Below are 15,830 nucleotides of genomic sequence, written 5' to 3' on the forward strand. Positions count from 1 at the left end.
AAAAATGAGACCAGAATCTGATTTTCTCATGAGAACAAGGCTTGAACAGGAGACTAGTGTTTCAAGGTACTATATTTAATAAGTTGTAAGTGACTTAGGTGAATCTCTTTCATTACGATGCCCTTTAAAAAGTCTCTAGTGGAGTTATGCACATTTGTGTACCCAGGTCTGTGAGGAGTTAACTGTTTGGGAAGAAAGCCATTTTGCTACCTAATTTCAGGAACATTTTAAAGAGAAATACTTTTGCATTTAATTAGGCAAGAACTATCAAAACAGAGGAGGAAGAAAAAAGCCACTGGTCAGCCTTGCATAAGGTCCCTGAACCTAGAATATAGTAGTGCTTAACGTGTAAACATCAGTCTGTAGAGAACAGAATCTTAATTAATTCTTAATCTATTTTTTTTTTCAAATAAATATTCTAAAATAGTCAGTTAAGAGGATTCTCAATTTAGAACAGTTTCTAAAATAAATTTAAAATCTTAAACTTTTAAATCCATCATGAAAAACCAATTGTTCATTTTCTTGATACATTTCAGGCAACTTTCCTACAAAAGGATATGTTAATTTATTTTTTATCTGTTAAAATTTATGAAGAATCCTTCATTCTAGAGGAATTTGGTCAAACCAGAAATCCTTGACATATACTTTATCTCACATTCCAAATATAATCAGTCACTAAGTCTTACCAATTGTATTTTTAAAATATTCTCTTGATTCTGCCCATTTCTCTCCATCCTAATTACCACTACCAACCTCCAAGGAAGTTGTGTTGTTGTTTTTTTTGCTAAGCTGGCCTCTCCAAGTTCATTCTTGCTGCCCATTCTCTAATCTAAGGCTGGATTGATATTTTAAAAAACTGATTACACTCCTCCTCAAAACCTTTCAAAAGTTTCCCATAGCCCAGAGGCTAGAGTCTGTAAAGTCCTTAGCATGGACTCAGGGCCCTCAATGATCTGGCTTCTTTTTTCTCCTCAGCCTCAGATCAGTATCATGTGCCCCCCCCCCCCCCAAATCCATCAGTACCACAGCCCTTGTAGGCCCTTGGTAATATTTGTTGGATGAAGTAATAAATATCAGTATTGAATAATATTTCCAAGGTTTGTCACTCAGAAGAATTTACTCTGGTAGATTTCCTGAGTAGTATGAGAAAACAAATGGAAAAAGTCCACAATACCTATAAGGCCCTCATACTTGTCAGTCTAGAAAATGAATTCTTTTAGAGTAAATAGATTCATTTCTTAGTGCTGGCTATGGTTTGATATTGATCATAAAGTCCTACAGTAATGAAACCTTTGCCATCTGTAGTATAATTTGGCAACTATTTACAGAGTCATAAAGTAGTTCCAAGGCTCAGTTCAGGAAGTGAGTAGTGTCATGTGTTATTGTCTTTGAATAGTTTGAGCGGCTTCTGGATTTTACCCAGCTGCTGACCTACATTCTTCATTGTTAATCATCTGGTAGATGACCTCATATTGTTAGGTTGTGGTTATCACCTGATACCTAAGAGTTAGTCCTGATATTTTCATTTAAAAAAAATCATTTTCTGCTAAATGTATCCCGCACCTCAGAAGACCCTGACTTTATTAATCTTGGTAGATTATGGGGTAAGAACAGTAGATTTTTAGATTGAATTTACTTTGTAGAAGCAGTGTATTTTATAGTTATGGAAAGTATTTTATAGTTAATTTTAAAGTCTGAATGCCAGCAATTCATTAATAGTGAGAGTATATGGTAATTGCTAAGGACAGAGTGAGATGTGGCCCAGAAAGCTGATAACAGAAAGACTTTTAACCCCTTTCCCTTGTTGCTCTTCAGCTTAGGTGATTTGTACCTCTTAGTCCCTCCCTCTTGTCAGTGGTTATAGGAGTGAAGTTGGGGGATGCTGTATATTATTATGTAGCTCCTTTCGTGCCTCCTAAGATTCATTCATTTGTTGAAGAAACACTCATTGATCACCTCCTCCTACTATGTCCCAGAAACTGTTCTAGACATTTGGGAATGATAGAGGAAAAAAGCAAAGAACCTGGCCTTAATGGAGCTTACCTTCTAGAGGGAGAAAACAAACAAAAAACCCTATAAAAATAAATAAATAATATCATGTTAGAAGATGGTGTTACAGAAAAAAGGAAAAGAACAAGAAAAGGAGTTAGGGAGTACTGGTGAGATACTAGGAAGGGTTGAAATTTTAAATAGGTTGTCAAGGTGATCCTTAGGTTTTAAATTAGGTTGTCAAGGTGACATTTACATGAAGACATGAAAGAGATGAAGGAGTTAGTTCTGTAAATATTGGGGGAGAATGTTCTAGGCAGAGGGAACAGCTGGGGTAAAACAAATTTCTAGAAGTGCCAGAGCACATAGTAAGTATAAATAGTTGTTGGATAATTCAATAATTTCTTAATTTTGTGATTCCTGTACCTATGACAGAGTTCAGCATGTAGTTAATACTCAATTTTTGAGAGTTATAGGTCATCATAACTATTGTCTCAAGAAACAGTTATTGAACACAGTGTCAAAATCAAAGGCAGATCAGATCCAAACGGGCATAAGATATCTACCTGGCCTCAATAGGATGTCCGGCAGTTCCTGGGGAGGCTAAGGGAGGCCTCAAGCTGATCTAGGTCCTTGTCACACAGCAAGAAGGAATTCAAGAGTGTGACAAAAAGATTTAGCAAAGCACAGTACACACAAGAAGTGAGAGCCAGCGACCTTGGAGAACAAGATGTACCTGATGGGGTCTGGGTGGGAGGTTTTTATTAAACGGGCAAAGTGGGAAGGATAGGCTCATCCTATGCTTCTGAAGTTGGTGGGCTCGTCCTTGTTTCTCCTCTCCAGATAGTGATTTCTTTTTGGTTCTCCCAATTATAGGAAATTGGGGAGATGGAAGCAGCAGCACAGGTGGTCAGTGAAGGTGCATCTTTGATGTTTCAGCCAAGACGTAGAAAGGGGAAGGGTAGAGCTTTAGGACTTTGTTTGCTATTTTAATTTTCCTACCTCAAAGATACTTGTGGTTTATTTTTGGGGGGTTGTGGGTACAGAACATAAAGATAAGTAACAGTATGTGGTAGCAGGTGACCAGGACTGCATGACATGTGCTTATTGCTGGAGTTCAGAGTAAAGCAAGGGTTGGTGTGGTTGAAGATTTTGCCTTGGTACTGGGTCATAACTAAGTTAACAAAGGCACTGAATGCCAGAATTAAGAATTAGTCTTTCATTAAGTGGAGAGCCAATACTGTTTTGTGTTGTTCAGAGCAGTGTTTTAGGAAGACCAATCTTATAATGATGTTTGGGATGAATTGGTGGTGGGGCAGAGGCTGGAGGCTTGAAGACACTCAGGACCCACTCCCCTATTCTGTGCTTTAGAGAAGTAAAGTGAGCCACAGGGAGGTTGCCACAGCTTATGATACTATGGCATTGGTAATAGATGATTGCATAAAATCCCCTCTTTGTATACACCAGAAGCCCTGTCCCTACCCTGGGATTTGTGAGGAGGCCTTTGCTACCTGCTCAAACAGTTGTGTGTCCTGCTGTTATTGGTGGGGTATCCTCCGTGTCCCCACCTGTTGCTGGTAGAAGTGGGATATTTGGGGTACTCTGGGAACAAGAATTTCCTGAGGTCCCCATGGGAGGATGAAGTATCGTGGAAAGCATTATTTCTGTGGAATTAAAACCCTGGGTTTCCAAGGTCTCATCTCCCTGTGTCCTGCCCCCAAAAGTTCCATTTTGTCTTCAGCAAGGCTAAGATCAAAGCCACTGCCCAGAGCCTCCTTTCCACATTGAAGCACAGTTCCATCCAGCATCTGGCTAGCTTAGCTTATGTTTTCAGCTGCAGTCCATTGTGTGGGGTTAGCTTGGCTATTGGCCATGTGGCTTCTAGGGCCACATGGCAGGCTAACAGCGTGGGTCATGGAACAGGAGAGAAACAGGAGCTCAAGCAGAACATGAGAGAATTCCTTTGTCTGGGGGATTTTACCCTTCCAAGATTTCGAGAGCTTGCAGTGTCTCCACCTCCTAGCCAATTAGCTTTGTTCCCCAGGCTAGACTGACAGACAGGCACCTTCTCTACCTCACCTGATTTCACTGCACATGCGTCCATTATCCCCTTCCCCAGTGATTTGTAGGGAATGGACTTGTGGTTCCCTGGGAAGTGTGAAACTACAGCTTCCTGGTGAAGCTGCCCAGATGACTGTGCTTGTAATGTCTGGCCTTCCCTTTGCTCTCTTTCTATTTTAATACTAGCTGGCTAGTTATGAAGGCAACACTATTACTTTATATGAAGGTAACCATTGTCCATCCTTCCCTCCCTCTGTTCTTCCCAGATCTCCTAGTCCATTCTTCCAATCATACCTCCAGCTTCTGTCTTGTTTTCTCCCACCTTCTTTCCTGGGGCAACTCTGTGTTAATTCCTTTTTGGACCTAACTTTCCTATCTGCACAGGTAGAGAGTTTTCTTTTGGTTCCACTTTTGAAACCATGAGAAGCATTGAGTTCTTCCCACAGGGGAAATAAAATTTAAAGGCTTCTGTTTTCTTCCCTAGAGGGACTAGAAGCTTTAAAAAATTCTTTAATAGATTATCTAACCACATTATCCCTTGCTGTTATGGTCACGGTTATTCCCTGCAAGGTAGATCTAATGGAAGTGGGCAGCAAGTTTGGGAGTAGCAGCTGGAGACTTCATATCGTTTAGAGAGGGGGAGAATTTGAAATGGCAAGGTCAGTCCTGCAGTGGGGAGAGAGGAAGGGTAGGCTGGAGTCAGAGTTGGGCAAGAGGGGACACAAGGAGGTTAAAAACTGCATGAGGGACAGGCTGGAGAGGAAACCGGGTGGCCTGTGGCTTGGAGGAGGTATGGTTGTTTGTTGTGCCCTCGGTCATGTGGCCCATCATGTGCTTGCTTCCAGCTGCCTGTCTTCTAGTTAGCAGTTAGCATCCCAGAGGTCTCTTAGAGTTTCAGAAAAGGGAACTAAAATTTGTTCTCCTCTATTCTCCATTCCAGTCTCTACTTGCTTTTCTTTCTCATTAAGTTCTTAAAATCTCTCATTTTTTTTTAACAGCTTTATTGAGCTGTAATTCATACACTATACAATTCACCTATTTAAAGTGTATAATTCAGTGGTTTTTAGTGTGATCACAGGGGTGTGCAACTTTCACCACAGGAACTGTCAAGCTGTTTTGCATAGTGGCTTCATCTTGTTACATTCCCTATAGCAGTGTATGAGGGTTCTAATTGCTCTGCATCCTTGCCACTACTTATTATCTGACTTTAAATGGTCATCCTAGTGGTATCTCTTTGTGGTTTTGGTTTGCATTTCTCTAATGGCTAATGATGTTGAGCATCTTGTTGTATGTGTCATTTGTTTGTATATCTTCTTTAAAGAAAAGTATTCAGTTCCTTTGCCTGTTTTTAAATTGATTTAGTTATCTCTTTATTATTGAATTCAAAGAGTTCTGTTAAAGAAATTTAACAGGTAAACTTGAAGATCTAATAGGCTTTATTAAGCGATTCCTGAATTGGGCAGCATCCCATCTAGCAATTTAGAAAGGCCCTCTGAGGAGTTGAACAAATGGAAGGTTTTATAGGCAGAAGGAGGGTGGGACTAAATTAAGAGTGGATTATTTCAGTCCTGGCTGGTATGGCTCAGTTGGTTGGAACTTTATCCCGTACACCAAAAGGTGGCGGGTTTGATTCCCAATCAGGGCATATGACTAGGCTTCAGGTTCAATCCCAGGTTGGGGTGCATGTGTGAGGCAACTGATTGATGTTTCTCTCTCTTTCCCCCCACCCCTTCCCTTCTTCTCTCTAAAATCAACTTTAAAAAGAGTGGATTATTTTAGGCAAGGACACTGTCGCTTAGGGGAAGACTGGGTTGTTGTTTTATTTTAATTGATTTTTAGAGAGGAAGGGAGAGAGAGAGAAACATCAATGTGAGAGTGAAACACCGATTGGCTGCTTCCTGCACAACCCCTACCTGGGATTGAGCCTGCAACCTGGGCATGTGCCCTGACCAGGAATTGACGGGCAACCTGTCTGCGGTATTGGACGATATCCAATCAAGTGAGCCACACTGGCCAGGGCAAGACGGGGATCTTAGGCAGATTGTCTCACTGTATTGATGAGGAAATTCCAGACTGATTGGTTTGAAATTCTACTCGTGGGGGAGATTGAAACTGCACTTAGGTTTTTTAGTCTTGGTATGGTGATATGGCTTAGCATTTTGACTATTTCTTTTTTTAAAAAAATTATTTTTTCATTCTGAATATATGCCCCTTATAAGATCACTGGTTTGTAAAATTGTTCCCCCCATTTTGTGGGGTTGGTTTTTTTTACTTTCCTCATAGTTTCATTTTCAGCACAAAATTTTAAAATTTTTATAAAGTTCAGTTTATCTACCTTTATTGTTTTTGTCACTTGTACTTTTTATATCATGTCTTAAGAAGGCTTTGCATAGCCCAAGGTCATGAAGACTTACTCCTTTGTTTTAAGAGTTTTATCTCTTACATTAGGTGTATGATCTTTTTTGAGTCAATTTTGTATATGCCAGCAGGTAGGGGTTCAGTTTCATTCTTTGGATATATGTTGTTCAGTACCATTTTTCCCCATTAAATTGTCTTGCCACTCTTGTTGAAAATCAATTGACCTTAAAAGAAAGGGCTTATTTCTGGATTCTCAGTTTTGTTCTGTTGATCTATTTGCCTACTCATGTGTTAGAACAACACTGTAGTAATATGATTGTAGTAGGTTTTAAAATTGCAAAAAAATAATAGCAAATTGTGAGTTTTCTAACTTTGTTCTTCTTTTTCAAGGTTGTTCTGTCTGTTCTGGGTCCATTGTGTTTTCTTATCAGCATGTTAATTTCTGCCAAAAAAAAAAAAGGCAGGTTAGAATGAGAAAATTTAGATTTTATATACATTTTTAAAATTCCTCATGTTGAAAGCATTGGTTACTATTATAAGTCATTTCATAGTGTAAATCTTGTTTTTAGGAAAAGAAGAAATATGAAATTCTTCAGAGGGAAGAGTCTGATGAAGTCTCCCTTCCAAAAACCTCCGGAGAGCTGGAAATCCCTATTCCAGCTTGTGAATTTAGAGGAGACCAACCGAAGGTGTTAACTGATTCCAAGCTCCAGAATGATGCCTGTGGACAAAATGAGAGTGAAATGTTTGATATACAACTCACCTCCTTAACTATAAATACTGAAGGGTCCCTGACATGTAACTCAGAGACCCTAAAAGAAGGAGAGGAGGTCGGAGCCTGTGTTGGAGGTGATGCAGCCAAGCCGAAGGTTGACCCTGGAGACAGTGTTGGAACCAAAGTAGAAACTCCCAAGAACTTTACAGAAGTAGAGGAATGTAAATTGGTACAACATGGACCTTCTGAAAGCACACTGCACTCTAGTTTTTCTTATACTCCCCAGGAAATGGAAAATGTACATGTCAGAGAAACTCAGCGTAGTAAAGAAGAGGAGCAAGCCTTGGGGCTTTCCTCAGAGGGGCTACAAAACGTTAGCTTGCAGAGTTCTTGTGGGGCCAGGGACATTTTTCAGCCACTTAGAGTGAAAAAGCTGTATCCCCAGTTGCCAGCTGAAATTGCTGAAGTGCCAGCTTTGGTGGCAGTGAAACCCGGGCTTCGCAGTGAGCGACTCTACCCGGAGCTCCCGCTGCAACCAGAAGCAGTACCATTTACTAAAGAACAGCTAAGGATCTTTGAGCCTGCTTCGTGGCTGGAGAACGTCGAATCCTGTTTGGAAGAATTTGGCAGCACGGCGTGTCAGGACAGGCATGAGTTTTATGAGCTGCTTTTGAACTATTCACGGTGCAGGAAGCAGCTGCTGCTGGCTGAGGCCGAGCTGCTTGCTCTGATGTCCGATTGCCAAAATGCTAGAAATCGACTGTGGCACTTTAAGGAGGAACAGTTGTCTGTACAGGTATTTTGACTAGTGTTCGTAGAGCTTTTCAGGAGCCTGGGGAACTGCTGTTGCTGTGATGCCGTCTAGGTGTGGAGTCTGCTCCTTATAGCCACACTGACCCTGCCTTAGCTCAGAGTAGTACAGTGCAGGAATCGTAAAGTCAGGTGCCTGCAGGGCCCATGCAGGTGACTGAAGACATGAAGCAGGCTGAGTGGGACTGTGGTCACTGAGTAAACTCATGTCTGGTCCAACAGGGGCCGCTGCTCTTGAGTCCTAGCTGGTTATTGCTGTGAGGTTGTGTTGATCCAGCATTGCCACATCTTACAATTTTCCAGATGTGAGGGATCTTGAATTGTAAATGTTGGCAACTGATCACACACACACACGCATGCACGCACGCACGCACGCACGCACACACACACAGTAGAGGCCAAGCAAGTCATGTCTCCAAGTCAGATTCAGCCCATGGACATTTTAGTTTGTGACCTTGGGCATAATGGCAAGAACATTCAATGGGCAGAGAGTATCGAGGAGAGGATGATGATTCATGGAACAAAGTTAAGAGATGAAGACACAGGGAAGGCAGTTAAGTGTGTCCCTATGGAGACCAAGGTGACCACCAGGAAAGCCATTTCATAGTGGCTTGGAAGGGATGGCAGGGAAGAGAAGGCCACTCTTGATAAGCTTGACATTGAAGGGAAGCTGGAGGAGACATCAGGGGGAAACAAGTGATTTTCCCTCACCCCTAATCCTCACTCATTGGGATACCCGTGTATCTCTGTAGATAGGAGGGAGTCTGTGGAGAGGGAAATATTTGGGGATACTGGGTTAGAATCAAGAACACAACTGGCAGTGCTGGTATTGGAAAGGAGAGAAGTTTCTTTTCAGCAGAATCACAAAGAATGATGAGGATAAGTACAGAGATATTTTGAGCTCCCTTGCAGTTGAGGGGGATATCACATTGACCTCAGTGAGTTTGTAAAGTAGAAGGTGAGATCATCAATCAATGAAGTCTTAGGGACAAGCTCTATTATTTACTTGTACCTTTCCCCACCTACTTGTTAGGTTTCTCTTCTCTGAACTTGTGATGCATTAGTGATTGGCATCATACTCAGCACTATACTCCTTGGCACCTGATTTTACACTTTATTATTCTCTATGTGGTATTGTTGCCCCCTTGCTGTGATTTATAAGCATGTTGAAGATGGTACTGAAGCCTATGCATCATATACCTGCTGCCTGATTATTTTAAGTCTAAAGAGTAACTGGCTTTATATTTTACCATTTTGTCCACTGCTAGGGTATCTGCGCAGATCAAGTGAAAGTTTCAGGCTATCATCGCTACCAAAGAGTAGAGATGAATGAAAATGCACTGGGGGAGCTAAAGAAGCTATTTGATGCCAAATCTGAGCACCTCCACCAGACCCTGGCCCTGCACTCTTACACTTCTGTGCTCTCAAGGTTGCAAGTGGAGTCTTACATCTATGCATTACTTAATAGCTCAGCTGTGTTGAGATCTTTAACAATTCATCAGCAAGGCCAAGGTGTGTAAGTAATGAAAGTGTCAGTCTTTCTGGTAGTCTGAAATGCAAAAAAAAATTGAGGGGTATAATCTGGTTGAATTGATTATGCACCTGTGTATTACAAGGTACCATTTGTGCTTGTGGTTTTACCTTGCCTCCAACACAGGATTGCTATCTGCCTTCCTAACATTTTTAGGGAGCAGTGTGAGGTCTACCTTCCCCATGGCTGTCGTCCCCTGCTTCTCTAGGAAGCCAGAAAACTCGCTCTTTATCCTTAACGTCCCTTATCATCCTAATTTATGTGCTTGTTACCAAGTCAGGTCCAAATAGGTTTTTTGATTGTAGAACTAATAATCAGAATACTTTTTCATCCTCTGTCTCTTGCACTTTATTTTTGCTTGTCCAGTTTGTTGGTCTGTTTTTATTGTATTTAATTTTCATCAGAGAATCTAATGTTGTGAAATTTTCATCTTATTTTGGGTTTTAAGAATTAAGCTTTGCTGTATTGTGTGTAAGGGATTAATTATGTTACTTGAATCATGCACTTTTTATATCTGGGAGGGATATTAGAATTGTTTAGAGTAAAAAATCCCCTCCTCCCCCCATTATTTTCATAACTAATCTAAGAGCTGGGGCTGGGCCAGAGATCTGCTGATTTTAAATAAAAAATAAATTTTAATGAAGTTAATTTTCCCTTGCTTTGAAATACTTCACAAAGTTAAATACTTTTTTGGTTTACATATTTAGTATAAATTAAAATATTTTTGATGCACCTTTCTTGGATTTTTATCTAAAGTAAATATTTCAAAGATTTCTTTTTTAAAGTGCAGATAATAAATATTTCCCCCCTCCAAACACCATTTATGTGGGATTCACTTAATTCTCTTTAATTTATAGCTTCTAAACAGGCAGAAAGCATTCCTTCTGATCTGTGTCAATTGAAGGAGTGCATTAGTGTCTTATTCATGTTCACCAGGAGAGTTAATGAAGATACTCAGTTCCATGACGACATTCTTCTCTGGCTGAGAAAGCTGGTAAGGAACTAGAAATAGACACAGTAGTTTTTCTTTCATTTCCCTGATCACTTAATTATATCTTCTTTCGTTATAGTTTTTCTCTGACAGTTTCTTTAGCTAATTCATTTAATTTGTTAGTGACATTGTCTTTGATCATGACACATAGAGTTAAATCATACTTACCTAGTGCATTATTAAACACAAAGTGCTTTTCTCTCTGATAAACTATGTTAAGTGATTTTTGGTGTCAACTTAGAAAGAAACGGAAATATGTTGAAACCTGCTAAATTTAAGACTAGATTCGTGTTTAGAATATCAGTATCTGATCTAAAAATTTTCCGTATTTCTTTTTATCATTTTATGTTTGATGTTGCACTTAGTCATACTTTAAAAAATTTTAAGGGAAAAAAGAAAGATTAGAAAAACGTAGGAAAGATGTTAGGTGTGTTACAGGGATGGTTATTTGTCTTTTGGTTATGTTTCTCTTTGTTGTTGTTTTTTAATATATCTTTATTGATTTCAGAGAGAGGAAGGAAGAGGGAGAGAGAGATAGAAACATCAATGACGAGAGAGTCATCATTGATCGGCTGCCCGCAGCCTGGGCATGTGCCCTGACTGGGAATCAAACCTTGATCTCCTGGATCCTAGGTCAATGCTCAACCACTGAGCCATGCCTGGCTGGGCTTGGTTATGTTTCTTAATGGAGCTGCCTTGGGTTCCTTTTTTTAGGTTCATACCAGAGTTCTTAAATATGGGGTTAGGTTCCAAACAACCTTATTTGGCTTTGAGAAACTTACAGACAGAGAATAGATTAAACGACTTGTCTTCTATCTGTTCACAAATGGCCAGGAATGTTAGTGATTTGTAATCTGCCACATGTAAAATGTTTGCAGAGAAACTATTGAAGATATTTTTATCATAGTACTCATAGATTCATAGGCCCCTGTGTGCCTCTGTGGTAGAAACACAATAGTAATATATCTTCTGTCAGGTTAATCTTTTGAAAGAGCACGTGTCTTTAAACGTTGGATAAGTGATTTCACTAGATCCTTAGATACATTCTTCTTTTTCAGATAGTGAAACTATATGTCATTTGTTGTTCAGGTATCAGTGTTACAAAGAGTTGGCTGTCTTGGAGATCACCTCTTCCTTCTAAACCATATTCTTCGATGCCCGGCTGGTGTCAGTAAATGGGCTGTTCCTTTCATTCAGGTATGATGACTATCCTCTGGTTTTGAGGGATATGGGAGGGGAGATTCTGTTAAACATTTTTCCTGAAGAAATTGCTTTAAAGAAAAGGCTAGTTAAAAAATATTGATATTTAAAATAAAATTCTTAAAATACACCCAGAATATATTTGTAGGAGTTTTTTTATGCTGAAAGTTCTTAGGCCACCCATAATTACAAAAGTCTGGTTTGGTAGGTTCAGTAATATTTAATTCTATAAAATTTCTGTGTGGGAATGCTCTCTACGACTTTTTTCTGTAATACTCAGCACAGCTTTCTAAATTAATCCATTTCACACCACAGTTGGTGCAGGTAAAACAGAAACTACCAGCATCTCATAGTTTATTAATACTGGCATATATCCAGTTCTGTGTGATCAACTCTCATATAATCAACTTAGGTGTGGATTATATGGCTTATAGATTTTCCTCTCTGCTGCTTGCCTTTTGGTGGTTTTGTTACTAACAGCAACCACTCAGGTGAGTAGAAGCCAAATGTATGTCAAGTTCAACTTCCTCACACTGCCTTTCCTTTAGAATTTCTGGTGTCAAGAAGTTTGAATTTTTAAAAAAAAATTAAATTTTATTTACTGATTTTAGAAAGAAAGGAAGGGGGGGAGAGAGAGAGGAAACATTGATTTGTTGTTCCACTTATTTATGCATTCATTGGTTGCTTCTTGTGTGTGCTCTGACCAGGGATCGAACCCACAACCTTGGCATAATGGGATGATGCCCTAACCAACTGAGCTATCCAGCCAGGGTGAAGTTTGACAATTTTTTAGGTAGAAGGAGGATTTTTTTTGCTTTGTTTTGTTTATCTTTAGATTAAAATAGCAGTATTGTCCTTCGACCCATACTGTTACAGGTAATTAATGTAAACTGCTCAGCTACCTCTGCTCTTTGATCACTGCTGAATCAGTGCTGCCATGTAACCCATTAGCTGTGTTCTCGCCCTTATGGGTTAGGTGCCAGTTCCATCTTTGTTTTCTTAACAGCTCCTTTTGTCAGAATTCTTGTGGATATGGATATTTGGGTTGTTGGATTATGGATATTTGGGTGGTTGGTTTTCTACAGTATGCCTTTTCCTTTTCTGATTTCAGATCAAAGTTTTGAATAACCCATCAGGGGTCTTTCATTTTATGCAGTCCCTTGCCCTGCTAATGTCTCCTGTCAAGTAAGTGTGGAAGATCTTCTTGAAGTAGAAATTGAAATGCTTCTTGCTGTCAAAGGATTGATTTCCTAAATTGTCTATATCCAAAGAACTGTCAAGCATTCCAGAATTTAACTTTGCAGATTTTCTTTGGGTTGATGCTCTTTTTCCCGAAGTGACCTATTAACTGCTTATGTATAAATTATTAACCTTTTTGGGTCCCCTTTTTAGTGGGTTTACCTTTTCTGTCTGTATGTTATTGTGAAAGGTACTGTGGAGAGAGACAAAAAAGATGACCTATTTTTTGAGAAGGACAGATTTAGTGAAAGAGGGAAAAATTCCTCTGAGATTTAAGTGCTGAATCGTGAAGTAGGATTGACGTAATGAGGAGAATAGAGAGTAGAGTGGAGTAGTCAGAGCGGCTCCAAGGAGAGGTGCTGGGCTCGAAGAGCAGGGTGGATTTCCGTAGAAGAGAAGGAGCAAAGAGCACTGCGTGGGGAATACAGAGAACAGTGAGCAGTGGCCCGAAGTACAGGTAAGGAGAGCTGTGCAGGGGATAGGCAGGAGAGGACAGCTTGGCCCCGGGTGTGGGAGATGGCAACAGAGGTGAATAGGGTAAGCTGGATTAGAAAAGGCCTTGAGATTAAGACAGAGGGCTCTAAATTTGATGTGGTCTGGCCTTTGTGGCAATTGAGGGTTTTTTGAACAAGGATAATAGTTGTATTTAAGGAAGTTAAGGCTCAACTGGAGGCAGAAGGCATGTTTCTGCTTAATTGGGTTACAGTTATGGACGTCTGGCTCTCCTGGTTCTGGAACCCAACCCAGCATCAAGAGGGCACATCCTTAACTGCGGGAGAAGGTGGAGTCTATGTCTAGGTGTCCCTGAACAGTGTTACTACCACTGGCTTTCAGTCTTGGAAAGCTTGTCTGCCTCCCAGCCTGAGTTGGTGTAATAGTAGTGGGAAAGAGAAAGGGGGAACCTAAAGGTCATCTCCCTAGGAAAGGATTAGGTAGTTGACTAAAAGAAAATGTGGAAAAGAATTGGTTTAGATATAACTCCATAGACTTCTGAGTGACAGAGAGTATTGGCAACCCTGACAGGCAGTAAAGACAGAAGGGGGAGCTCTTTTGTAAGGAGGAAAATTTGAGGTCATTGAGGCATATATGCAAGTGGATACACAGATGACAGATACCAGTGACATTTGGAACTTCAGGAATGGAGCTCCTTGAGTTGAAGAGGCAGCTCTAGAGCTACCGAGCTAGAGGTCATGGAAGAAAGTTCCTGGTTAAAGGAAGGAGTAGATGAATTTTCAGCGTCAGGCCAGAGAGGAAGGAACAGAGGGCTGAGAACCGGTTGTGGTCTCAAAGAAGAAACTTCTCTGGCTACACCTACTCACCAATCCAGCCAACACCATGTGAAAATATGGCTGGCAGGAACTCTTCCTGACTCCTCTTTCATTTCTTGGATACAAGGATAGATGTGATTTGCCTTAAAAATGTTTTTGCATTTAGATGTTTTTGGGGTTTTTTTTGCCCTAAACAAGCTTCTGCATTGCCTGCAGATTATCTTTTTTTTTTTTTCCAAAAAGCATGATTTTTAAAGTCATCTCCCTGGCAAAACTCTGTAAACCTGGTTAGAGTTAAGGTACTGTAGCAGTCCGTGTGTATTGAGGTCCCACTGTGTGCAGAAGTGGTGCTAGGTTAACCGCTCTCATCATTGCTAAATCAGAATGGTTGTGGTCTCTGCACCGAAATTAGTGAGATTTTGGTCTCCTTGAGTTTTAGTCAGTTCTTATTTTTTGTTTACTAATTTAAACCATTTGAAGCTGAGTCAATGTCTTCTTCAGGGTGAGTAGATGATCCAGAACATATGCATGTGGGCTTTCTGTGTTTGTGATTGGAGTGATTTCATTTGTCCTTTAGAAATCGAGCAGAGTTCCTGTGCCACATGAAGCCCAGTGAGGAGAAGCCATCCGCTTCGGGGCCTGCATCTGGGTCGTGGACACTAGTAGATGAAGGAGGAGAAGAGGTACTTGTCATGTCTGCAGTATTTTGGTTAATCAGTTTTGAGCTCCTCTTATGTGCCAGGCATTGTTCTAAGCACTTTCCACATACCTCATTTAATTTTCCAAGCAACCCCATGAGGCAAGTATTGTGATCCCATTTTACAGATGAGGAAACTGAGGTATAGGAGGGATGAAGGAATTTGTTCCAAACCATACAGTTATTAAATGGCAGAGCCTCTAGAGCCTGTGCTCTGATCCAGTGTGCTGTACTGCCACCCTTTTCTAGAATATCTCCTTGTTGGGCTGGGAGAATTTGGAACCTGGAAATATATACAGATTATGTAGATTTTATATTAAGATTGTATTTTTTGTAGTAACAATTTTCTGGGCTTGAGATCTCACCTACAGATGATCTGAATCTATCATAAAGAGTTGGAGCTTACCAGGGTTCTGCCTTACCTCTTACAAACTTCTTACCCAGATCCTCTAATTTGAAAGGTAGAAGATGGTTCTGTATTTTTGGTGAGAATTTAATGATCCAGTTTCTCAAGATAACCCTCATTGATTTTTCTTTCTACTATACACATGGTTAGTGTATCTGTAAGGAAATTTTTTGTCCAATTAGTTATTACTAAAGAATGGACATGACCCAGATACATATAAAATTGTACTTGCAATTTCAGGGAATTTATAGCCCATCTGTGGAACTTATGCTATAAATCTCTGTCCTGGAAGAGAAGTCCATGAAGACTCATGAGAAGTCTACACACGTACCATTGAGGCCTGTGATAATTTAGCTGCTGTAACTCTAGACTGCAGTGTGGTCCAGTCAAATCAGTTGGCATGATTTTTGCATCTTTTCCTTTAGGATGAAGACCCTGAGACCGGTTGGATTCTCCTTAACGAAGATGACTTGGTTATCCTTTTATCACAGTTTCCATTTCATGAACTCTTTCAACACCTTCTTGGGCTTAAGGCAAAAGGTAGACTAATTTCTTTAGTCACATG

At 40.2% G+C, this 15,830-nt stretch overlaps 1 protein-coding gene across 1 annotated transcript in view; it reads left to right on the forward strand.

Annotated features, from left to right (window-relative positions):
- EPG5 (ectopic P-granules 5 autophagy tethering factor) overlaps nt 1-15,830 on the forward strand; it is an 83,104-nt gene that overhangs the window by 966 nt on the left and 66,308 nt on the right. The window contains exons 2-8 of the mRNA XM_081148240.1: nt 6,978-7,919; nt 9,202-9,445; nt 10,322-10,458; nt 11,545-11,652; nt 12,767-12,840; nt 14,740-14,845; nt 15,691-15,805. Coding sequence (XP_081004366.1) covers nt 6,978-7,919; nt 9,202-9,445; nt 10,322-10,458; nt 11,545-11,652; nt 12,767-12,840; nt 14,740-14,845; nt 15,691-15,805 — 1,726 coding nt within the window. The remainder of the gene's footprint in view (nt 1-6,977; nt 7,920-9,201; nt 9,446-10,321; nt 10,459-11,544; nt 11,653-12,766; nt 12,841-14,739; nt 14,846-15,690; nt 15,806-15,830) is intronic.

This window comes from Miniopterus schreibersii (genome assembly GCF_964146895.1).
Source record: "Miniopterus schreibersii genome assembly, chromosome: 10".
NCBI classification, from domain to species: Eukaryota; Metazoa; Chordata; class Mammalia; order Chiroptera; family Miniopteridae; genus Miniopterus; species Miniopterus schreibersii.